The 23,841-nt window shown below is 30.6% G+C and overlaps 3 protein-coding genes across 4 annotated transcripts; 2 read left to right on the top strand and 1 right to left on the bottom strand.

The window, feature by feature from the left end:
* Positions 1 to 285: 285 nt before the first annotated feature.
* On the top strand, positions 286 to 1,442 carry LOC126682128 (HMG-Y-related protein A-like). The gene is made up of 2 exons (XM_050377706.2): positions 286 to 483; positions 612 to 1,442. Exons 1-2 carry the CDS (start codon positions 370 to 372, stop codon positions 1,155 to 1,157), a joined length of 660 nt encoding a protein of 219 aa, XP_050233663.1. The 5' UTR covers positions 286 to 369; the 3' UTR covers positions 1,158 to 1,442.
* A 5,111-nt stretch (positions 1,443 to 6,553) lies between these two features.
* On the top strand, positions 6,554 to 13,391 carry LOC126682120 (phosphoglucomutase, cytoplasmic). Of its 2 annotated transcripts, none has more exons than XM_050377696.2 (19): positions 6,554 to 6,679; positions 6,816 to 6,901; positions 7,611 to 7,692; positions 8,055 to 8,110; positions 8,657 to 8,770; positions 8,872 to 8,934; positions 9,126 to 9,242; positions 9,339 to 9,439; positions 10,323 to 10,382; positions 10,475 to 10,574; positions 10,688 to 10,845; positions 10,919 to 11,014; positions 11,384 to 11,447; positions 11,532 to 11,613; positions 11,708 to 11,883; positions 12,025 to 12,101; positions 12,443 to 12,575; positions 12,839 to 12,955; positions 13,040 to 13,391. In XM_050377696.2, the coding sequence occupies exons 2-19, from the start codon at positions 6,824 to 6,826 to the stop codon at positions 13,109 to 13,111; spliced, it is 1,746 nt and encodes a 581-aa protein (XP_050233653.1). In that variant the 5' UTR covers positions 6,554 to 6,679; positions 6,816 to 6,823; the 3' UTR covers positions 13,112 to 13,391. The 2 variants fall into 2 exon arrangements, with proteins under 2 accessions (XP_050233653.1, XP_055961936.1); XM_056105961.1 differs by lacking the exon at positions 6,554 to 6,679 and adding an exon at positions 6,709 to 6,727.
* Positions 13,392 to 14,673: 1,282 nt separating this feature from the next.
* LOC126682123 (pectinesterase) lies at positions 14,674 to 17,511 on the bottom strand. Its single transcript, XM_050377700.1, has 2 exons — positions 16,576 to 17,511; positions 14,674 to 15,610 (listed from the first exon to the last, which is right to left on the bottom strand). Exons 1-2 carry the CDS (start codon positions 17,459 to 17,461, stop codon positions 14,919 to 14,921), a joined length of 1,578 nt encoding a protein of 525 aa, XP_050233657.1. The 5' UTR covers positions 17,462 to 17,511; the 3' UTR covers positions 14,674 to 14,918.
* Between the last annotated feature and the right edge of the window lie 6,330 nt (positions 17,512 to 23,841).

The following is a 23,841-nucleotide window of genomic DNA, read 5'->3' as shown; positions in this document are numbered from 1 at the left end:
CCATGTAAATATGACACGTATGTATACACGAGTCGTGAATTCATACCTTAAAAATAGTTAAATATCTACTGGAGAAAAAGTAGTGAGCAGAGGACAAAATCGTAAATTCAAAATTACATAAATCTAGCAAAAATTCAAGAGTTTACAGCCATGTCACCAATCTGCGTGATAAAGTTAAAATGAAACAAGCACCGTTAGATCCTCACCCAAAATAACTATCCCCTGACCGTTAGATCATTTCTAAATTCCTTGAACTCTTCTCCTTTTTAAATCCCCCTTTCCTACATCGGTCTCTCTCCATAACCAAACAGTTAAATTTTCCTTCATTTTCTCACCCAAATTTTCCCGAGAAAATTCAATCCAACTCCGATGGCCACAATTCAAACCCCCACCGATAATCCTCTCTTTTCAGTTCCTCTAGAGCCGCCGCCACCACAACCACCCCAGCCGCAGCAGTCCTCCACTATTCCTCCGTATCCTGAGGTAGTTTAGTTATTCTTAATTCACTAGCTTAAAAACGGTGCAAAACGTCACCGTTTTTGAGCAATGTAGTTGTATTTTAACTGTACTTATGTACTGACTGTCCGAATTGTTTGTTTTGTGTTGTCTAGATGATTTTAGCGGCGATTGAGACATTAAGCGATAAGAACGGGTCAAACAAGTCAGCGATCTCGCAGCAAATAGAGACAACTTATCCTGATCTGCCGCCGGCACACGTCACTCTCCTCTCTCACCACCTCAACAGAATGAAACAGACCGGCGAGCTTGTTCTTGTGAAGAATAATTACATGAAACCTGACCCTAACGCGCCGCCGAAGCGCGGTCGCGGCCGTCCTCCGAAGCCGAAGGATTCGGTTCAAACCGGAGCGGTTCCTTCTTCTCCTAGACCACGTGGCCGTCCTCCTAAAGCTAAAGATCCCTTTGCTCCTGAACCTACTTCTCCTAAACCGGCTTCTGCTCCGGCTAGTAGTGGTCGGCCACGTGGACGTCCTCCTAAGTCGACACCTGTAGCTGAAGGTTCAGCTCCAGCTCCAGCTCCAGCTGTGGTTTCAGTTCCGGCTCCGGCTTCTTCTCCGACGAAGCAGGTGTCAGGTGTGAAGAGAGGAAGAGGTAGACCGGCGAAGGTGAAGCCTGCGGTGGCGCCGGTGGCCGGTTGAGGGACGAGATAAAGAAGATGTTAAAGAAAAAGAAAGTGTTATTTTAATTTTATTTTTATTCTTTTTTTTTTAATTTTAAAAATGTAGGTGTGGTAGTTTAGTGTTAGTTTAGTTTAATTTTCTACTAATTGATGTTTATTTAGCTTTTTTTAATCAGCTGTCTTTTTCTATTTTGTTTTGTGTTAGCTTTTGTTGTTGTGTAATGTTGAGATGAAGGAAAATAGGTTTTATTTGTGTAATTGTAACTTTAATGTAAATCTTATCAACGGCGTCGTTTCTTATTTATCCTTTGTTTAGTAACTTTTTTCATAGAAATAGTACCCTAATCTCTTTCATAATTCATTTGGATATTTGAAAATAATATATTGAACAAAGGGTTTATTAGTTTCTTGCATTTATTGATTTGTGGTTGAACATCTAGCTTCATTCATTCAATTTTTAGTTCAATTAAGGATAATATTTTTTAATTTAATTAAAAATAAATTAAATGATTTTAATTTTCAGATTTGTATATATTTTTCAATTTTTATTCTTAATTGATGTAAAAATGATGAATATTAGCATAATTTGATCAATATTGTTGGAAATAAGTTATTTGTTTCGAGCTGCAAGATCAAAAACCAGATTGATTCTTTACTCGAAAATGAATTTTAATAAATAAATAAAATGTTATTAACTCTTATCTTTTATTTTTATAATCTTTTTGCTTTATATGACATGTTACTTCTATATTACTCTACAAACCGAAAGTGGGTATCATTTTTGTTATTTAATACAATTGTCATTGTTTCAGATTAGCTTAAAGGTGGGTTTTGTAAAAAATAAAAATGTGAAAGTGCCAATAGATTAGGCTTTTTCTATTTTTATTTAAATGTACATAAAAGCGTTACAGGTATCATTGTGTAGCATATGCCAATTGCTAAGCATGTTACGTTCTTTAAAATTAAAAAAATTCAGTGAATAATTTAAATGAGTAATAATTAGTAGTTGAGCCAAATAAATGTGTTTCTATTATTTGGAAATTTAGGCGGGTTAAGGCGGGGTTTGACAAATATTTGAAAAATTTGTACTCCCTGTTTTTGGTCCATTAGTTCTTACTAGTGGCAGAGGTCATAAGAGACCAAGACTTCGGGTTCGGACATGGGAGTCCTTTTCCAACATTTGTGCAACTGCTTTGCAGTTTGCCAGGATTTTTATTCATTGACCCTTTGATTCTTATTGGTTTTGTTGTTCTATTTCGCCTATTGCACTAAAACTACAATTTAATTTAGGCTTAATTCCTTAAAAAAACCCCACCTTGCACTTTTTTTTCGTTTATACCCTGACCTTGTAAAAACACCATTTGTACCTAATTTTGGGTTTTTATGTTTCATCCCTACCCAAAAGTATTAAATTGTACTTTTTTTCATTTGGAAAAGAGTTTAAAACATACTTTTTTTTATTTTAAAAAATGCAAATAAATCCTTAAACTTAAAAAATAATCAAATACATCCAAATAATTAATTAATTTTTTTAATTTTATAAAATAAAAAAAATTATTATTTTAATTTTAATTTTTTGTCAGAAATATTTTTTAAAAAAATTAAAAAAAAAATCGGAAACATTTTTTTTTTAAAAAAATTATTATTATTTTTAATTTTTTTTCGAAGATGATATTTTTGTACTATTAATAACATTAATATCTAATTAGTATATAAGTTAAAAATGAAGGATTATTTTAAACTTTTTTTCAAATGAAAAGAGTACAATTTAATACTTTTGGGTAGAGATGAAACATAAAAACTCAAAATTGGGTACAAATGGTGTTTTTACAAGGTCAGGGTATAAATGAAAAAAAAATGCAAGGTGAGGGTTTTTTTAAGGAATTAAGCCTTTAATTTAAATCTTAATGCTTTTCATTAATTGCGAATTATTCATTAATTATATTTAATTTAACAAATATATTTGCGACTATGTTCAAAATTTCAAATTTCTTTTTTAAAATTCAAAATTTGCGTCCTTTGTTAAATACGATTAAATTTTTAAAATCTTCTCTAACTTCTAAAATGAATTAGTATAAAAGTGTTGATCTTTTTAGTAAAAACTGAACAATAAATGATTGAATTGTGGGAGTGTCAGAAAGTGAATCCCACTTTTCAACATGCGGACTTGACTTTAAACAAGCGACTTATGGATTTGTTGAACTTTAAGATAAGTACTTCAATTATTATACCAAAATGCTAAAAAAAATTGCATTCAAATTAATAAATGTGTTTACAAGTAAGAATGAAGAACATAAAGTTAGTAAACGTTGAGCTAGTATAATTGAAAATTTAACTGTGGTTAATTTTGTTACTATTTTACTGCTTTTATACTTGATAGTGTATTAACAGTTTAGTTTGGAGTAACCTCAAGCAGTTGGTATTTGATTTTTACTATTAACCTCAAGCAGTTTGTCCAAGAAGATTTATTTGTTGTTCACATACTTTTTCAGTTACTTTAAAGAGTTCACTTTCCCACGTCGTATAACTTTCAACTATTTTGATCTTCGACCTTGAAAAAACCATTTACCTACGTCTTTTGATTTTGACCGTGTTTGAATGGTTTACATACTTTGACTATTATCACGAGCTTTTTCTTCATACATTGGGCTTTTGTTGGCTTTGGGCCCAATTATAGGCCTTCTTGCAAAATTGGAAATGAATTTAATAAAAAATTTGATCGCAATTGACAAAATACGTAACTGTTTGAATTTAAAAAATGAAATTCATCAAAACTTTGGATATAATCACAAAAAATTGGACATAACTATTATTTAACACGACATGGTAATTTAGCGTTTTAATTTTAATTATTTAATGCGACATGATAATTTCTTACAACAAATTGGTGTTTATGGATGATTTAGCGTGTTTCCAATCACAATTGAATGAGTTAACTTTAATGTGACATTGTTATGATTGATTAAATTTAATATTACAGATTAATTGGACGAGTTTTCTAATTTTCTTGTTGTTTTATTCATACCAGATGTTCAATTTCAGAATATACAATTAATTAGGGGTACAACATGTCTCATCAGCGACGCTCTTAAGTTGTGGTGTACGCCTACGACATATCATATAATGAGTATTAGAAGGCGTGAACTTGTTAAGAGACATTCCTCTAGCCCCTCTTACCCTGGACGATGATCGATTTTTTTATAGACTTGTTGGATATGTACACCAAGCCCTATAGAGGCATTAGTAGGCACAAACTTAACATGTAACAACCTCATGTCAATCTCCTTTTCTCGTAACCGTGATCAAAATATTCATTGAATTTTCTTAGATTGCACGATATAATGAGTGAACAAAAGCGGTTTCTTCACACCAGTCGATGAAATATGCATCGTTGGGATGAGTATGATGGCTAAAAGAATACGCAGAACACTAATAATATGATTTAACAGACAGCTTTTCCTAATCCCTACAAGCATGTTAACCCCATGGGCGGGCCAAGTTGCAAACTTGGGTGCTAATGAAGCATTTGTGCTGCAAAGGTTCGGGACTATAATGCTGAGGTGTTCGCTGAGCGTAAATTTCTTGCAGAATTCCTATTTACTCTCTTATGTCCTAGGCATGCAGCATAGCCCAAAAGATCGAGGCACAGTGCACCCCTAAATTGTATATTCTCGATTTGAAAATATGAATATGAACCATCAAGCTACAAGTTTTAAATAGCTTATAAACATAAGGAAGTTCGATCCATTAGTACTAACAAATGCAATCAAAACTGTACCTTTTCATCCTCCTATGCTTTTATGGTACCAATACCACTGTAATTGAAAAAGAAAGAAAACGTAATTTTCAAAATCCAATTATTATGCTGGATCCAACAAAAGATTTTATACTATAATTGAGCAACAAGTTGAGCTATATAGAAATGTTCCAAATATGTAACAAGTGTTGCTTCAATCTAATTTTTCAATATCTATGACTATGAGCCATTGAATTTCAGACAGAGATTGTTCGATCGAACATGATTAAATACTGAAGAATTATTTTTCTTTTTCAAATCATGCACAATCCCATATAATTAGTGGCCGATTCAATTTTTTTTGGAGGTGGCTTTGAAAATATATAAGCTGGACAAAATATAGTAAAATTTTAAAGTGGAAAGTGTAGAACTATACTGATCAATTCAATATCAATATTTTAAGGGTTATCCCCTTAAAAACCCCCCACCTTTTAGCCCCAATTCGTTTGCACCCTCACATTGTAAAACCACCAAATATACCCAAATTACGACCTTTCACTTTCAATTGCACCCTCAAGCATCAAATTGACCTCTTTTCACTTGAAAAATGTTCAAAAAAATAGTTTTATTTTCGTTTTAAATATAATATTAAGACCTATTTAGAATACATGTTAAAATTTAAAGTATTAATTTGAACATTTTTCAAGTGAAAATAGGTCAATTTGAGGCTTGAGGGTGCAATTGAAAGTGAAAGGTCGTAATTTGGGTATATTTGGTGGTTTTACAACGTGAGGGTGCAAACGAATTGGGGATAAAAGGTGGGGGGTTTTTAAGGGGATAAGCCATATTTTAAAAGGATTCAAAATTGTAAGGTAAACAATTGTCCATCATATACTTTTTTTTAGGTCCGCCTCTGCATATTACTATGAATTAAAACGAGTATAAATTTATTTAAAATTAATTCAATTATTGTATATAAAAATATATATACTATCTATGTTTTAATAGAATTGTCTCATTTTTCATTAATCTCACAGTTTAAGAAAATACAATTAATATTATAAATTTTACAATTTTTACTTTTTTTCTTCTACTATACTCTTATTTAATATGATCTCTCGATCTATCTTCGTTGGATGACCCATTATGATCGATACCACATGGATGTTCTGTTATGAAAGTGCCAAAAAACGTTAACTAAATTTCATTTTTCGTATAGTATTTAAATAAATAACAATAAATACCAGTAGTAGATTTTAAATAAAAAATATATAAAAATAATTTTTAAAAATTATTATGATTAAAATAGACCAGAGTGTTGAGGTAAAATAAAAAGTAAACAACTTAGTGAGGCGGAAAATATTAAGTTTAAACATAATTTGTTTTTTAAATTTATATGATGATCGGTTAATTTAAAATTTAATTAGTTTATAAATTTGTCTACTTTAATCAATGATTCCTTTTTAATAGAAAATAAAATTTAGATAACAAATCAGCTAAGTTAAATATATTTGATCAAAATAAATAAAACAATATTTCTTTAAACTGATTCCTATTTGTAATTAAGTTTTTATTTTTATTTTATAAGCAATAATTGCACAATTATCTTAGAAAATGTCCAAAAAGAAAAAATAAAAGAAAAAGGAAAAACCGAGGGAAACGCTCTACTCCCCACACTACCGATCCAGATCCGCGATGCTGATTGCCCAACCGTTCTTACACTAACACGAGCCTTTAAAATCCATTCGCATAATCCTCCATTTATTCTCATTTCCGAATCAAAACAGCATCGTTTTATTCATTTCGTAAGCTTCCATCTCACTCTCTCTCGCTTTTCATCCATTGAAGCACACGTATCTATGAACTCTTCATCATTCTGATTCTGATTCTTCTCTGTTTCGTATATTTAGCTAACGCTCGTTTGATTTTGATTGTAAGCAGAGAAAAAAATGGTGTTCGAGGTGTCGCAAGTTGAAACTAAGCCGTATGATGGACAGAAACCTGGAACTTCTGGCCTTCGCAAGAAGGTTCGTTTGTTTGATCGAAATGATTTTTGAATTGGATCCGTTAAGTATTGATCAGTGATGCAAATGCTAATGTGTTTTTTGTTGAGTGTAGATCGGTGCTTTGATCCGTCTTTTATATGCTTTAATTTGATTGTTTTTGATGTTGTTTTGTTACTTTAGTTGAATTTATTGATTATAGTTTGGATCAGTGAGGTATATTGTTGATTCATATGCTTCTCCTGTTGATTTGTTTTGTATTAATTTTGTCTTCGATTAGATGTTTTACTGGTTTGATTTGTAACTATTTGATGGATACATTAACACAGAGCTCAATTTGATATCATTATATGTTGACATTTTATGCTTAAATAAGATATCATGTTGAGACAAATAATAACAACTTAATGATTAAGATATTATATTAATGTTTCCTTATTATCATCTTATTTATAATTTTGATATTGTTGAAGATGAGAAGTAGGATAGATATACCGATTGCTTATTAACTTTAGGAGACTGGATAAATTTCATATGATTCTATATCTTCAAATGGTTGTAATGTCAGTTTAAATCACACTGATGAGTTGAGTAAATTTTAAATTACCCTCTGTTTGAGTAAAGCAGATTGAAGTAAGATCGTGGACTTAAATTTGATAAGGTTATTTTGTTACAGTACATTTGGTGTAATTGTGTTTTTTTTTTCAATTTGGCGACTGGTTTCTATTTTCAGGTGAAAGTGTTCACTCAGCCTAATTACCTCCACAACTTTGTTCAGTCAACATTTGATGCCCTTACTGCAGAAAAAGTTAGAGGTAGATTTGGTCATTTATGCTACGGCTTGCTTGTAATATTATTCGGAATTGTATTGGAAGAAAACAATTTTTTTTGAATTTAACTGTGACGAAGATATCCGTGCTTGTCATTTGATATGATAAAACTTAATAGTGATGTAATTATGACGGGAACTCTGAACCCTTTTCAACTCATGTTACTTGACCAGCCATTTTTTACCTTCCTGTATAACATTTTTGCATTACGCCATAGGTATTTGACTAAGTTCCATTGGTTTTTGGGGCATGTGAAGAATTTAATCTACTATTTTTTGACTGAACTGGGATGAGAGGTTAGAATAGATATTTACAAATGTTGTGTTTTGCTTTTCTATGATAAGCAGGTGCTACTCTTGTTGTTTCTGGTGATGGCCGTTATTTCTCAAAGGATGCCATTCAGGTATCACTTCCAACCTCAATTGTCTAAAGGCATAATTGCTATTACTTGTCATCTTGCATGTTGTCATTTTACTTTATTAGTATGTGTATCTTTTGGGTTGTGTGTGTGAAATTAAAAATTTGTTAGATTGTCATGAATGTTGTGTGACCATGCAACAAATTTAGTATGATTGTCTCTCAATGAGTGTAATTTCCAAAAAAAAAAGGTTTAGTTTATGAATTTTGGTATAGCTTTTTACCCTGTACGTTTTTTGGTGTAGCCTGTAATAAAACTTTTATGACTGCTAGTTGTGTTCTAAAGTCTCGAGACATGTTTGGTAGTGAGTTCAGTGTTTCTGTTCCTGGTTGGGTCGAGTTTGTTTATGACCCCAAATTTTTTTGGCTCCTTTTTAATTGCTCCATAATATAAAATCCTTTCTTCTTTCTTCTCCTTTCGTGTATCTTGGTCTGATCATTTATATGTCAAAGTTTTAATTCAATCGATAACTCTTGTACAAGATGCCCCATTTTTATACACGCCTTCAATTTTTCTCTGTTAAATTGGCAGATTATTATTAAGATGTCAGCTGCAAATGGAGTAAGGCGTGTTTGGGTTGGTCAGAATGGTTTACTTTCAACTCCTGCTGTATCAGCTGTTATTCGTGAAAGAGTTGGCGCAGATGTAAGTTGTTTTGCTTTAACAAGCGGGTGTTTACTTCTTCAACAATATTATCTGTACCAACAAGCAGCATAGCTATATGTAATCTCAAACTTGAATGGCAGGGGTCTAAAGCAACCGGATCATTTATTTTGACTGCAAGTCATAATCCAGGTGGCCCTCATGAGGTACATATTAATTGTTTATTGTTTTTCCAAAGAGTTTACGTCACAGCCGTGACTCCCTATTCCTTAGAATGGGAAGGACGCTATTCAATTAATTTGATTTCTTTTATTATTAATAAGACTCATAGTTTTTGTAGTTTGATATTTGAAATATAAACTTTCTTTTCCTCTGTTTTCTTTATCTTTGGTTGCAGGATTTTGGAATCAAATATAACATGGAAAATGGTGGACCTGCTCCGGAGGGGATCACAAATAAGATTTATGAGAACACAACAACAATAAAGCAGTATTTAATTGCGGATCTGCCTGATGTATTAGTTGCATCTTACAGTTTTCTTAAAGAACTTTCCGAAATATTGTTCTCATATAAAACATCCCGTGTTTGACAATTTTTTATTTTATTGTAGGTGGATATCAGCACAATTGGTGTAACTAACTTTAGTGGGCCTGAGGGACAATTTGATGTTGATGTTTTTGATTCGGCAGATGATTGTGTGAAATTAATGAAGTAAGCTGTTTGAAATTAATTTTGTGTTGTTTTTGCCATATGTATTTATATGTGGATGATTTTTTGAATATGTTGAAACTTGAAAGTTGCTAGTTACTCTTTCTCACGCACACAAGCAACCAACTGCACATTTGATTTTGGTTATGAGTTTGGTGTAGCACCTTCACGACTCCTGGTCAGGCTAGCATACACAATGTTTTCTTAGCTGTAGGCTTTGGATATTTTCATATTTCTCCTCTTTCCAAAGTTTTTTTGGATGACTTTAGGTAGTTTATAATCGCATGTGAATTTGACTATTATTGACATTGATGTTTGATGATTGTGAAGAACTGGCTACATTTATGTTTGCGTTTTCCCTGAAAATCGCATTCTGAAAAATTTATTGAACTGCATCTCCATTATTGCTTCCTGAAGTTAAGTTTTAAGGTATTCAATCATGTATTTTTGACTACGTTATGCATGCTTATGAGGATAATGTTCATTTTGCTCAATGGTTTTACGTGAGACCTTAAGTACAGACAAAGCTATTCGCACGTCTATTTCAAGAAAAATGCAAGAGAGCTAAGCATTACGGCTTAGTTTTATTAGTTTTGACTTTTGAGTGAGCGTTAACAATATGATTAAGACTTTTGCACTGTGCCACAAATTGCAATTCTGCAACGTTTTCTTGTAAATTTTAAGAATCATGTCATTTGTAATTCAGATGTAAAAGATTGTTATCTTTCTTGAAATTTTTCTTTTTCTTCTGCAAGCTGTTGAGTGAAGGATTATATACTGCTATCTGTGTTATTGATGGCCTATTTAAGAGTACCTTATCTTTGTTTAAAGTTTAGCAATCTGCAGGCTATATTTTTATGAACTATCTTTGTTAAATATTTCCCAGGTCTATATTTGACTTTGAGTCTATCCGTAAGCTGCTTTCTTCTCCAAAATTCACATTCTGGTAGGGTGAAAGCATCTTCTTAAACATATTTTGATTGTATCATCTGCTGTTGGCATTCATTTGATAATTGTTCTTGATCTTGAATGTTGAAGTATTGATGCATTACATGGAGTTGGTGGTGCTTATGCCAAACGTATTTTTGTGGAAGAGCTTGGTGCACAAGAGAGCTCTCTATTGAACTGCGTGCCCAAGGTCATACAAAGTCTATGATGACTTTTTATTCTTGAAGATTTCCATTTTGTCTTAAGACTTTAAAGGTCTTTTTTTTTTGTGTCTCATCGCTGCTGTTCAACTGATTCTAACAGGAGGACTTTGGAGGAGGCCATCCAGATCCCAATCTGACTTATGCAAAAGAGTTGGTTGCTCGCATGGGATTGGGTAAATCAAGCACTAATGTTGAACCACCAGAGTTTGGTGCCGCTTTAGATGGTGATGCAGACCGTAACATGATCCTCGGTAAAAGGTAGCACCCTCTTACTGTTACTTTAGAATATGTTTTCCTTCTCACCTGAACCTTACATCTATTCTTTGGCCAGGTTTTTTGTTACTCCATCAGATTCTGTTGCAATCATTACTGCCAATGCAGTTGAAGCCATACCATATTTCTCTGCTGGTCTGAAGGGGGTTGCCAGGTAAATTTTCTAATGATCCCTTGCTAATTTTCTCTTCGTAAAGTTTTCTGTTATTGAGTAAACCAACAATTTTTACTTTAGGGTTAAACGGCTAAGGCTTATATGTCAAGCTAAAAGAAGAAAATTTTCCATTACAGTCTCTATATCATGCATATCCATTTAATTAAGCTTGTTTCTGGAAATAAACTCTTTTGAATTGTGTTATCGTTTTGATTAATATTAGTTGTCTTGCCGGTGTCTGCATGTCTGACTTAAATGATGTTCATTATTTTTGAATTAGCCTGTCTTTGTTATTTGATTAGGTTATTAATTTCCCTACTGGATTTTAGACTTAATTGTTTTAAATGATGTTCTCTCTCTCTCTTCTAGGAGCATGCCAACATCTGCCGCTCTTGATGTTGTGGCCAAGAATTTGAATTTGAAATTTTTTGAGGTATTTTTTTGCGATTTCCCTCCTCTGCTGTTGGTTTCTAAGCTTCTAAGCATGTAATTTGAATATTTCACCATTCAATGGCAGGTTCCAACTGGCTGGAAGTTTTTTGGAAATTTGATGGATGCAGGAATGTGTTCAGTTTGTGGGGAAGAAAGCTTTGGAACTGGTTAGTGCATTCTGTTTCTATTCTTATATGGTAAACTTTTATTTCTGAAACTATTGCAAATTCTAAAACTCTGTAGTAATGCATTTGTGAACAGGCTCAGACCATATACGTGAGAAAGATGGAATTTGGGCAGTTCTAGCCTGGCTATCTATTATAGCTTATAAGAATAAGGAAAATCTCAATGGAGGAAAGCTTGTGACTGTAGAAGATATAGTTCGCAACCATTGGGCTACATATGGACGACATTACTATACCCGATATGATTATGAGGTCTGATTTGTTTTATTCTTTTCTTTTGCTACGTTTGATCCTTTTTACCGTGGTAGCTGTAAAATCTTGGATGTTCCAGTTATATCTATATAGAAGCTTTGAATAATAAATTACCATCTAACTGACTAAGTTTTTCTTTAGAATGTTGATGCAAGTGCGGCAAAGGAACTGATGGCACACTTGGTTAAGATGCAATCTTCCATTGGTGAAGTAAACGAGTAAGTCTTATGTGCTACATTGAGACCTATTTCTGCATCATGCATAGGAGAGCAAAAATTCGCCGATATATTTCGTCCAGTTCGATTTGATTAATAATTGTTTTTGGTTTGGTTACAGTTAAGAGTTTTTAAAATTTGGTTAACAATTTTTACCAAATAAACCGAATATTTTTAATTTATTTTTTTATGTTATTTTGGATTCTAAATATGGGAATATTATGCCTTTGAATTGGGTGAAGGTTTTCCGCAACTCCTGATTTAATTGCTGTCGCTATGGTCAATTATTTGCATATATACAATATGTCATAGTTATTTAATAATTGTTCTTTGCTTTTTAACAGGATTGTGAAGGGGGTAAGCGCAAATGTGTCGAAGGTTGTTAATGGTGACGAATTCGAGTACAAAGATCCTGTTGATGGTTCCATCTCAAGTCACCAAGGCATTCGGTATTTCTTCGAGGATGGCTCTCGACTGGTAAGCTAACTCTGAAATTGTTGGATATTATTCTTCAGCAAGCATAATATCGGTGTTTCTTTTTTGTATTTAGAAATGCTTAAACGCCGAAACTCTATATTATAACCTATTTGTGTAAAAATATTCTTTTGCCGTTTTTGTTTTGGCATTTCCCAATTCCAAAAGTAAATCTTACATTAGAAACTATAGGTAAAGTAGCATTGGTGGTACTTTTGAAGAAATCTTGTTGGAATGATATTGTGACTATCTGGACTTGGATGCAGATTTTCCGTCTGTCAGGAACTGGCTCAGAAGGCGCAACCATCCGTCTCTACATCGAGCAGTATGAAAAGGATTCTTCAAAAACTGGGAGAGATTCTCAAGAAGCACTTGCTCCTCTTGTAAGATATAGAAACTTGTGGTAAAAAATATTATGACATCAATATTATAATTTTGCTGATATTTGTTCATGATGATTATCGCAGGTTGAGGTTGCATTGAAACTTTCCAAGATGCAGGAATTCACAGGCCGATCTGCACCAACTGTTATTACATAAATTTACACAACTACACCGAAGCTGAGATGGAATATTCTCTAGCATATCTCAAGTATGGCCTTAAATAATTTTCGTGTTGTAAAATGAAACCTTTAAATATTAAAAAAAGAGAGATTTTTGGATTGTTCATCCTTGATCAACATGTCCTGCGTTTCTGCAGCCTTTTACCAAAGGCATGAGAATACAATGTGCCATAAAAAACTATCGGATATATAAATTTTTGTTGTGGAAATTAATAATATAAATATCGCTTTTGGCGATTGCTTTGTTGAGCCTAAAATTCTTTCAATTGAGTATAGATTCAAATTTCTAGTTCTTTTTTATTACGAATTCTTAGTCTTATAATACGTATAGAAAAGCAGAAAATATAGTTATCGTTATGAAAAGCATCCATTTGCTAACATATGTCATGCAGATTTGTGGATAAATCTTAAACTAAGCATGAGTAAATTAATAAATTAAGAAAATAAATTACCAATTAAACCATTAAATAATTCTCATTAGGTGCTTCAGCTAGTTTTTACTTGAATGTATTTTGATCAACTTGTTATAGGACGGGCGGCCTAGGATTGTTAGCATAGTGAAAGACCAGACATATCTTTACCTCTATGATTATGTCTCCCTTCTTTTAGTTTCATGTCCATATCATACTCAATTGTCCACAACTGTAAATGCATCTGTATCAATTCATAATACATAATGAATCTGCTCTAAAAGAACCCATCTAATCTATCTCTAGCTAGCTGGTAAAATTTTGTGGATGTATGCATTATTTTTGTTGACTGTTTGTTGCATCATACATCATTTATTATTATTATTATTATTTTTTCTTGATCATTCGATCACTATATTTATATCTACAAATTCAGAGCATTTCAATAATGATGTCTGGTCAATTTATTGATGTTTGTTTGAAGTGTATTTCTTATTATTTATAGCTTTTTATACGATTAAATCTAATCTTGTAAAATCATAATATCTTTGGGTTTCTATCGCTCCTTGATCGGAGAGCAGCATACGAAAAAATGAGAAACAGGTGCCGGAGCAGCTAATGAGGCCTGTAATTACTAGCTGATATTAAAAATTTGTGTAAAAAGATTATAAATCAATTAATATGGAATCTTAGTATTTCATGCTTTCTATTGTGATACAGTGCATATATAAATATATTTAGAGCAAATTATTTTGAAACCCTTCATACATATCATAATTGGTCTCTCTCATTTGAAAATAGAATAATTTGGTTTCTCAATTTTATTTCCGTCAACCGGTTAATTTTTCGGTTCATTTTTTTGTTTTAGTCAATTGAGTCGAAGGACTAAAAAAAATAATTTAAAAAAAACGACATTATCTTCAATCTCGTCCCTTAAATTTGAAATTAATTTACTCTTAAGTCTTTTGATTTGATTGACTAACACAAAATATAGACGGAGATCTCTGAATTGTTAACATAATCATAAGTGAAAGATCAAATCGTTTGATTTTCAAATAAGAAAAATTAAAATGTAAATTATGACAAATTTGAGGGTTGTAAAGTAATGTGTTCACATATTTATATATCGATCTATCACTCCCAGTAAATTAAACTGGACAATTCTGTTTCATTTTCAAAACCAATTACACTTAATTATTTATCTTGAAGGGACGAAATTGAACCACAAAACCCATGTTACAAGTTCTACATGGAACATAATTTTAACTATACAATATTGCACAACTAATCAAGTCATTACCCCAGACTATACCACAATTTCATCTCATCATGTCACAGATACGCAAACGTACCTCCCTCTAGCCAAAAACTCACTCATAGACCAGAATCAAAAGGCACGCCGGTCACCGGAATCCACGAATTTCCGTTCAAAAAGTTCCCGACGGTGAATTTTCCGACATCCGTAGCCTGTGTTATAACATGATATCCAGGCCAATTAACTCTCCTTCCGGTACTCGAACCGCTCCCAATATTCATATACTCGCCATAATAAAGAGTACTCAAGGCAAAATCGCCACTCCAGGGTAACCAACCGGCAGGATTAATAACTCCATCTAAACTACACTTCACGAACAAAGTTCTTGAATATTCATGCCACGGCCGACCCAAATACGTCTCGAAAGAACCCGAAACTCGCATCAAATCAGAAGCTGCCACCACATTTGAATTATGAATAACTATGCCTGTGTTCTCATTAGGGTCTTTTCTTCCTTGTGCTGTTACCGTGTTTTTTTGGCCACTCATCGGTTTTCTAACGTAAATATTACAGTTTTGTAGTACGGCAACGGCGTCGCCGAATACGAAGTCGACAGTTCCGTAAATGTCGCAGTTGCGGTAGAATTGTCTCTGAGAGTGTATGTATAAGGTGTCTTGGTATCCTTTGAAGCTGCAGCTGTAGAATACTGAGAAGTCGGAACCGGAACGGAGTGCTACGGCTTGATGTTTCTCCGGTCCGGCTGTGTTTTCGAATGTCATGTACTTTGCTATGAAACCCGGCCCGGAGACAGCTTCACGGTCATGAACAGATTTTATTATACATCATATTATAAAGATAAATACAAACAGAATCATCAACTATGGCATATTTATTTTTTAGCCTTAATCACCTAAATAGAATCATCAACTAATGCGGTCAAAATATTCAAAATTAATTTTTAATAAATATATTTTAATTTTAGGTAATTACTTTTAGATGTAAAAAGGCTGGATGTTTTTGATATTTCTTATTTAGACCAAATCTTTTAGTTTTGTGAGTTATTATTCTAATATTAAAAAATATTTTTTAATTGAGAAAATGTTACATTTGGTTAGAATTAAAAAATATCAAAAAGCTTTAACTTTTTAAAATGAATATGACATTAAATTAGATATATGGCTATAATTAAAAGCAAAATATAAAATAGTTGAAAATCAATATTTTTAAAAAGATTTTGTAAGAAATGGCTATTTTTTGTAATTTTTCAATCAATCAATCCTGTCCGGATTGAAACTCAAACCACTCGAAAAATACGGTAGCTTGATGCGCATGAAAGAAGAAATTAGGTGCTAATTGTTTTTTATTTTTTAATAATTCGATATTCGATACCATACTAATTCACATTCAAACTGAATAATCATAAAAAAAATTGCTTGCGAGATTTTAATGGATCTCGATTGAGACCTTACTTAGTACAATTACGATATGTGATAGTTTGTGGTCAATTGCCTATAGGAGCTAAGTCTAACGTAGTGGACTGAGTTGTTTTTATCACCTTTCTAGTAGCCATCATGTTATGATATAACTTTGGTTTGATCTTAAAATAAAATAAAGTTTTAATTCGATTCGATTCAAAATGAATGCACATTGCAACATGCATGTATCTAAAAAGGTGCACAAAATCATAAATTTGGTGACAATGAAGAAATACGTTTTCTATTTCATTAAAACACAAAAATATAATTTAAAAACCTTCGCGTATGTAAATTAACTTACCAAAAGTTGCAGACCCAAAAGTTGTGGAACCATCTTGATTATTCTTGCTACCAGTAACAACAGTAGCATCAATTCCATCTCCTACAAACATTAAATTCTTCATAGATCTCTTGATCTCAACATTTTCCTTATAAACACCTTTTTTCACATATATCACAAATCTCCCAGTCCCTTTTCTTCGACCAACAGCTGCAGCCACAGCTTCATTTATGGTCGTATAATCACCAGAACCATCTTGTGCTACAATAATATCTTCTTTCGGAGCAGCCCCGATAAGTTTCCGATCAGCGGCGGATACCCATGACGGATATCCACCAGGGGCGAGCAATAATCGACGGCCGGTAATTTGTTTGGTAGAAGTAGAATATTGCTGAGAAAATTTATTAGTAGCTAGTGAGTTGCTGAGTAGTTTTGAGAGGTTACTTAGCATGTACGGCATCGAGTCTAAATTTAAATTTAAATTTAAATCAATAAACCCATTTTGGCAAGTTTGTTGATTAGCTATGGCTGCACTTAGCCATGTTTGAGAGTCGATTGAATTGGTAGAGCTCAATGAACGGTTGAGATGTTCGATTGTATTTTCGTGTAATTCGATACAATCATTCCATGCTAACTTTGATTTCTCATCAAGTGATCTCAAATTTAAATTCTTGATCGTTTGATGCGATTTGATTGCTTGATTTAAAGTTACAAGAACGGATTGATCACGAAAGGAGAACGTTGTTGCCGATTGATCTAGGGTTTGTACGAGGTTTGTGTTGATGTAATAGTTGCATATTTCCGGGTAAGGGGTTTGGTTACATGAAGTTATTAGTTTAGAAGCATGGATAAACCCTAAATAAAATAGTAAATGAGCACAAAAAATTGGTAGAAATATCTTATCCATAGAGAGGGAATTAAAGAAAATATTTTTTTGTGTATGGTGTTGAAATTGAATTGATGAACGAATTGGTGAAGGAGGATGGTATATATAGGCCACAATTTAAGTTAGGTTTGGTACAGAAAATCTATTATTAGGGTTTAATTCAAACACGTATTGGGCGGGGCATGCATATAATTAAATCATTCACATTGCATGATGGTTACGTAAATATTAACAAAGAATCTTTTTGAGTTCTTGACTTGTCGTGAGTTTACCTAATTAATTAATCAAGTATACAAGGCCTTGGATAAATGGGAAATTCTTTCTTATTTTTAACATTTAATTTATCAGAAAAATAAATTAAAGGATTTAAAAAAATTATGTAATTAATAAGACTTTCAAATCCTTTTATTTACCAATTGGATATAATTTTTAAAATTTATAAAATTAACAAATGGACAGTCGAAACTACTTTCTAAAAATATTTCTTTCAATTTGAATATATATTATTATGATAGATAAAATTATTATGCCAATAAAATTTAAATGAATAAAGGGTCAACGCGACTCTCAAATTTGTGTCTCGAAATCAAAAAAATCTGTTTTGACTTATTAAGGCTCAAATTTTTTCGGATAAACTAAATCCTCAAAACTCTTTTAACTTAGGTTAAATAACCACTTAAAATGCGTGTTATTTGACCCCAAAACACAAATTTAGGGATTTTACTGACTAATAAAATAAAAAATGACTAGCCTGATTCGAAATACAAGTTTGAAAACTTAGTTGAATCAAGAAAGTACAAATTAATTTGAGGGCCACGTTAACCCTTTCTTCATCTAAATTATTAGATCTAGATAATTTATTTTTTTTCGTTTTAATATATATATATATATATAATCAATATCTTTAAATATTTTAATCTAATCCATTGAAACTTGATATTTTATATTCTTCACAACCATCTTAGGGGCCGTTTGATTTGGGGATCGAATGAGAAGATATTTTTATTAATTTTTTTTAATTTTTTATTTTAAAAAATAGATATTTTTTATATTCTTAACAAAATATTTTTAATTAAAAAAATTATTTTTTATTATTTTAAATAAACTTTTTTATTTTTTAAAATAGATATTTGAATATAATTTTTTTATTATTAAGATATTTTATTACATTTTGATTCACATGGGAATGAAAAGTCCATTCCCATGGATTGGGTTTTGGGGTTGGGGGGGAGGGGGATCTCCATTAATGGGGCAATCATATTTTTATTGCCTAGTACATTTTGACACAAACACAAATAATGACAATCATCTAATTTTTATTTCGATTTCTCCTTTCTTTTTTAACGACCAAACAACCTCTTGTATAGTTATCGTTGATCTAATAATTTGGGTTGCAAATAGTTATCGTTAAACCAAACCTTTTAATTTTTACAATAATAGCTAAATTGCATTTTTTTGTTGCAATAATAGCCAAACTGATTTTTTATGTGAATATTTTTGAATATTTTTGCTACTTTTTGTGACTTTTAGTATATATATTATATATAAAAAAAAATAATAGCATAATATCTTAATTGAAAACAATAAATCTGGCTATTATATAATTAAAAAATGCAATTTGGCTATTCTTATAAAAATTCAAAGGTTTGGTTTAAATTGTAACAAGTCGTAAATGTTTAATTTTTTTCACCATTAAGTCTTTGGTATATGATATATTAAAATCAATTATGCATTTTTAGATAATAATATTGTGTTAAGGATTTAAGTTCTATATATTTCGAATGGAACGACTCCATTACGGCATGCATATGATATTCGAGGCATTTTCGTATATCTATCGTTTACTTACTAATTATTCAGAAAAAGTCATGAAAATAACATAATTAGAAAATATAGGAAGAAACAGTGACTTATTGTATAGTGTATATTTGTACAAGAATATTCATGACTTTGAAAATTCTGGTCAGCTATAAAAGACAATTTACCCATTTTCCTTTTGGAACTACTTTAATCTCCATCCCTACGTTTTAAGTTTATCAATATATATATTGATTAAATTAATTCAGATTCGACCTATACTGTATATATGATCATATAATTAATAAAATTTGCTATAAAATTTTAATGTTGAAATACATTTTAGGGTTAATTGTAAAGAACATAAACTTTATTGTATTTTGCGATTAATGAATTATGAAATTTGACAATACTAGTTACTAGCTCGGAAAAACGTATAGTTTTAGGCTAAGAAGCACGGAAACTTCGATAAAGTTGCGTTTCCCGTTTCGGAAACGTTTCGGAAACTGGAAACTTTTGGACACCCGTACGAAACGTTTCGGGCCGTTTCCGTAAATAATAAAAATTAAAAATTTGTAAAAAAATTAAAATTATTACCCACAAATAAAAAAATCTAACTAGTTATCCATAAATTTTACATTCGCATTGCCCACAGTACATCAAATATACTTATTTGTGTTGAATTATATTATATTTTTTTATATATTTATAAAATTTTAAATATTAGTATATTAAAATGAATTATTTTGTTAATTATCATAAATATTTAGATAATATTTTTATAAATATATCCCTATATTTTTGTTATTTGCACGTTTCCCCCACGTTTCGTGTCATTCATTTTGGAAAAATTTCGTTTCGCCGTGTCCGTTTCGTATCGTTTCCGTTTCCCGTTTCCGTTTCCGTGCTACATAGGTTTTAGGTATCATAACAATATATATCCTGACACCCACATTATCATATTTTCAAGTTTAAATGGTTCGAAAAAAGTTGATGGCTGACTTATTAAGTTTTAAAATTCATATTTTATTTTTAGGTTATGTTAAAATTTGTAATTTGATTAATATGTAATTTTTTTATATAATATAGAATGTTCAAGTTGAAAGCAGATACATTAAATTGGAATATTTCTAAAAAAAATCTCATTTGGTTCGCTAAAAAAAGGGGAGAATGAGAATGAAAATGGGAATGATTCCCATTGTTTGTGTTTTTTTTGTCAAATTACACTAGGGAATGGAAATGTGATTACCCTTTTAATGGAATCACCCATTCCCTCTTTTTACCATGAGAATGAACTTTTGGGAATAGAAATCAAAATTTAACAAAATATTTTAATGATAAATAATAAATATATAATTATTAAAAATTTAGTTTTAAATTTTAAAAAATATACTTAAAATAAAAAAAAAATTATTTTTTCTCAATAATTTTTTATTTTTTTTGAAAAATATTTAATTTTTAGAAAATATTTTTTTTATGTAAAAAAAGTAAAAAAATATTTACGAGTGTATCACAGTATAAGTGGGTTGTACTATAAATTGCACCTTTGGTAAACTTTCTCCTAATGCCGTTGTTTTAGCAAGGATATAAGTTTCATCATTTTCGGATCTAGAGATTTGACCATTTTCCATTTTCCTCCCGCTTCCTCAATTTTGTTCAAGAAAAACTTAACCCTGTTAACATATTTTCTCATTTTAGCATCTCTGATTTCAAATACCCCCAATATCTAGTTAACCACTAATTGCGAATCATTTATTCCCTCCGTTTTTTTAGTAGTTCATTTAGCCAATTTTATTTGTCTATAAATACTTGTCCATTTAGAGATTCAAAGTGATTTTAATCTTTATTTTTCAAATTTACCATACCTAATAAATGACTATATGTTTTACTTTAAAAAGCATTTATTAATTAATGGGACTATTTTAGTATTTCTCATAATAATTTAAAACAAAAATAGCACTATCTTAATTTGTACAATTTTGCCTCTAAATGGACAACTAAAAAAAGGGAGGAGTGTTTTTTTATTATAAAAAATACCAATATATAAAGGATAAAATAACCATTACATGTACATAATAAATTACTCCTCTAAAGGAGAAATATAATGGACTTAACATCGATTATATGAGCCATTTAAATACACATTCTTTTGAAAAAATAAAAAAAAGCATACCCGTATACAATTTTTTTATACAAATAGTAATAAATATTTTAATTAAAATTAAATACTAAACATTATAAAGGTAGTTAGTTTTTGTTTTTAATAATTTCCTGAAGTGTCACTTTTAAGATTGTCATATAGTGAATCTTTTCGTGGATTATCTTTGCCGTGTAATAGAGTGTAGTATGAATCGCATGATTTTTGTTTTTATTTATTAGTATTTATTAACATGTTTACTAAAGAGCGTGACCATGCATGCTAATTTGACATTTATGCTCTTAATTTTAATTTCATAATTGTAACAACATTTTCTTTGATAATTAAATTCTCTTGTTTCAAAAAACATTAAGACTTAATTTTAATATTTTTTTTATGGGAATGGAGACTTTTTTTCCAAAATAATTGAAAAAAAAAATCTTGAACTGACAAATATATGTTTTAATACCCAAAATCACATGTATTACCTAACATTACATTAATTGGAAGTAGATGAAATTTTGTTAGGAAATTAGATAAACACTATCATATATCTATGTGTATGGAGTGTAGAATTTGGATGAAATTTTCAAATATTGCTCGTGAAATTCCGGCCTTGATTTGATAAGATTTAGCCTTTCTTTAGTTTAGGTGTACAAGATACCATAAAGTTGTGGTCTAGATTATGGTTGGTAGTGAGTCGATTATGTGTTAATTAATTATTCACTTTTTATAAGCCGCGTGGCTTAATTTTTATATTATTGTCTTTTGTCTCTAATATTTTATAGAGAAGATTTTAATATATTTGGTATTTTAATTTAATTGTTAAACTTATTATATTATTTTTTATATTTTATGTTTCAAAATAAATTTAAAAATGTTTCAAATTATATACTGCTTTTATATTTTTCATGCATTTAAATAATTATATATAGTACATTTGGATTTAAATTTGAAGTCGGGTAAATTAGACAATTATTTTTCCTTAATAATTTCTATGAGCATTGACACGTATGTCAAGTCGCAGTCCTTATAACCTTAACAACTCATACATAGCTTGTAATTAAGGGTGAGCATAGGTCGGTTTGGTTCGATTCGGTTAGAATTTTTTTCGGTTTTTTTGGTTTTTTCGGTTTTCGGTTTGGTAAATTCTCAAATCGAACCGAACCGAACCAAACTTTTAGTTTGGAGGTGAAAAAACCGAACCGAACCAAACCAAAAATTTTGGTTCGGTATGGTTCGATTCGGTTAAAACCGAATTTCACTACTTTTTATTTTTTTAAAATTTTTTATATTAAAATTAATTGAAATATTAAATAATTAGAGTCTAATAAACTTCCATATATGTTTAAATAACAATTATTAACTCATATATCAACAATAATAAAGATTTAAAGACAAAAAATATATAAATATAAGTATATATGTATATTATTTTTAAAAAATATAAAATATATTAAAGTTCGGTTAATTCGGTTTTTCGGTCGGTTCGATTTTCAAAATATCCAAACCAAACCGAACACCGAGCACCACACTTTACCTAATGTAGAAACCGAACCAAACCGTTTTCACCGAAAAACCGAACCAAACAACTAAGTTCGGTTCGGTTCGATTTTTCAGTTTGGTTCGGTTCTTACTCACCCCCACTTGTAATTACTAATGAGAGGATAGCGCATATCTTATGTGTATTATTTATTTAGGTTGAATACATGACCATTGAACTTGTACCTTTTTATCCATCTAACTCCTAAACTTAACGTCTTATCTATTAAACCTCTGAATTTATTAAATAATCTAATTTGATTTCTGAACTTGATAAATACATAAATATTGAACTACTCCGTACACAATTTCTTCTAGAATGTTTCAAGTGACAGGTGAACACGGAGAGTTCAGTATTTACATATTTATCAAGTTCAGAGGTCAAATCGGATTATTTAACAAATTTAGAGATTTGATAGGTGAGACATTAAGTTTAGGCATTAGATGAATGAAAGAGTACAAGTTCAGGGGTTAAATCATGTATTAAGCTATTTATTTAAGTTCAGAAAGTTCTGCATTTGTCATTCTATATCAAAGAAGGTTAAATATATAATAATGTTATATGATTAAAATCTCCTCTATATATATTTTTTAATATAATTAATTAAAATATGAAATTATTCAATTAAAGTTTCATTTTCAAATTATATTTTTTAATTTCATCATAATTTTGGATATTTAATATAATTAATTAATCAACTCATAAAATATTCTATAATCCGATCAAAATTCCAACAAATTCAATTGAACTATAAATAAAACACATTAATATATATATATATTTTATTAGTATAATAAATTCAATCCAATTCACAAAATATATTATAATCCAACAAAAACTCTAACTAATTTAATATTACACATAAAATGCATTGGTATAATTATAGTAATTTAAAAGTAAATGTTATTGACGTCAATCAATTTT

This window comes from Mercurialis annua, linkage group LG5 (assembly GCF_937616625.2).
Source record: "Mercurialis annua linkage group LG5, ddMerAnnu1.2, whole genome shotgun sequence".
NCBI classification, from domain to species: Eukaryota; Viridiplantae; Streptophyta; class Magnoliopsida; order Malpighiales; family Euphorbiaceae; genus Mercurialis; species Mercurialis annua.
This window is presented reverse-complemented; position numbering and strand designations above follow the sequence as displayed.

What these genes read in the sequence shown, in the direction of transcription:
- LOC126682128 (XM_050377706.2), top strand. Translation starts at nt 370, where the DNA reads ATGGCCACAATTCAAACCCCCACCGATAATCCTCTCTTTTCAGTTCCT. An exon ending in CTATTCCTCCGTATCCTGAG is followed by an intron (nt 484 to 611) that starts GTAGTTTAGTTA and finishes TGTGTTGTCTAG; the next exon opens with ATGATTTTAGCGGCGATTGA.
- LOC126682120 (XM_050377696.2), top strand. Translation starts at nt 6,824, where the DNA reads ATGGTGTTCGAGGTGTCGCAAGTTGAAACTAAGCCGTATGATGGACAG. An exon ending in TCTCAAAGGATGCCATTCAG is followed by an intron (nt 8,111 to 8,656) that starts GTATCACTTCCA and finishes TTAAATTGGCAG; the next exon opens with ATTATTATTAAGATGTCAGC. An exon ending in GTGAAAGAGTTGGCGCAGAT is followed by an intron (nt 8,771 to 8,871) that starts GTAAGTTGTTTT and finishes CTTGAATGGCAG; the next exon opens with GGGTCTAAAGCAACCGGATC.
- LOC126682123 (XM_050377700.1), bottom strand. Translation starts at nt 17,461, where the DNA reads ATGGATAAGATATTTCTACCAATTTTTTGTGCTCATTTACTATTTTAT. An exon ending in TTTTGGGTCTGCAACTTTTG is followed by an intron (nt 15,611 to 16,575) that starts GTAAGTTAATTT and finishes ATGACCGTGAAG; the next exon opens with CTGTCTCCGGGCCGGGTTTC.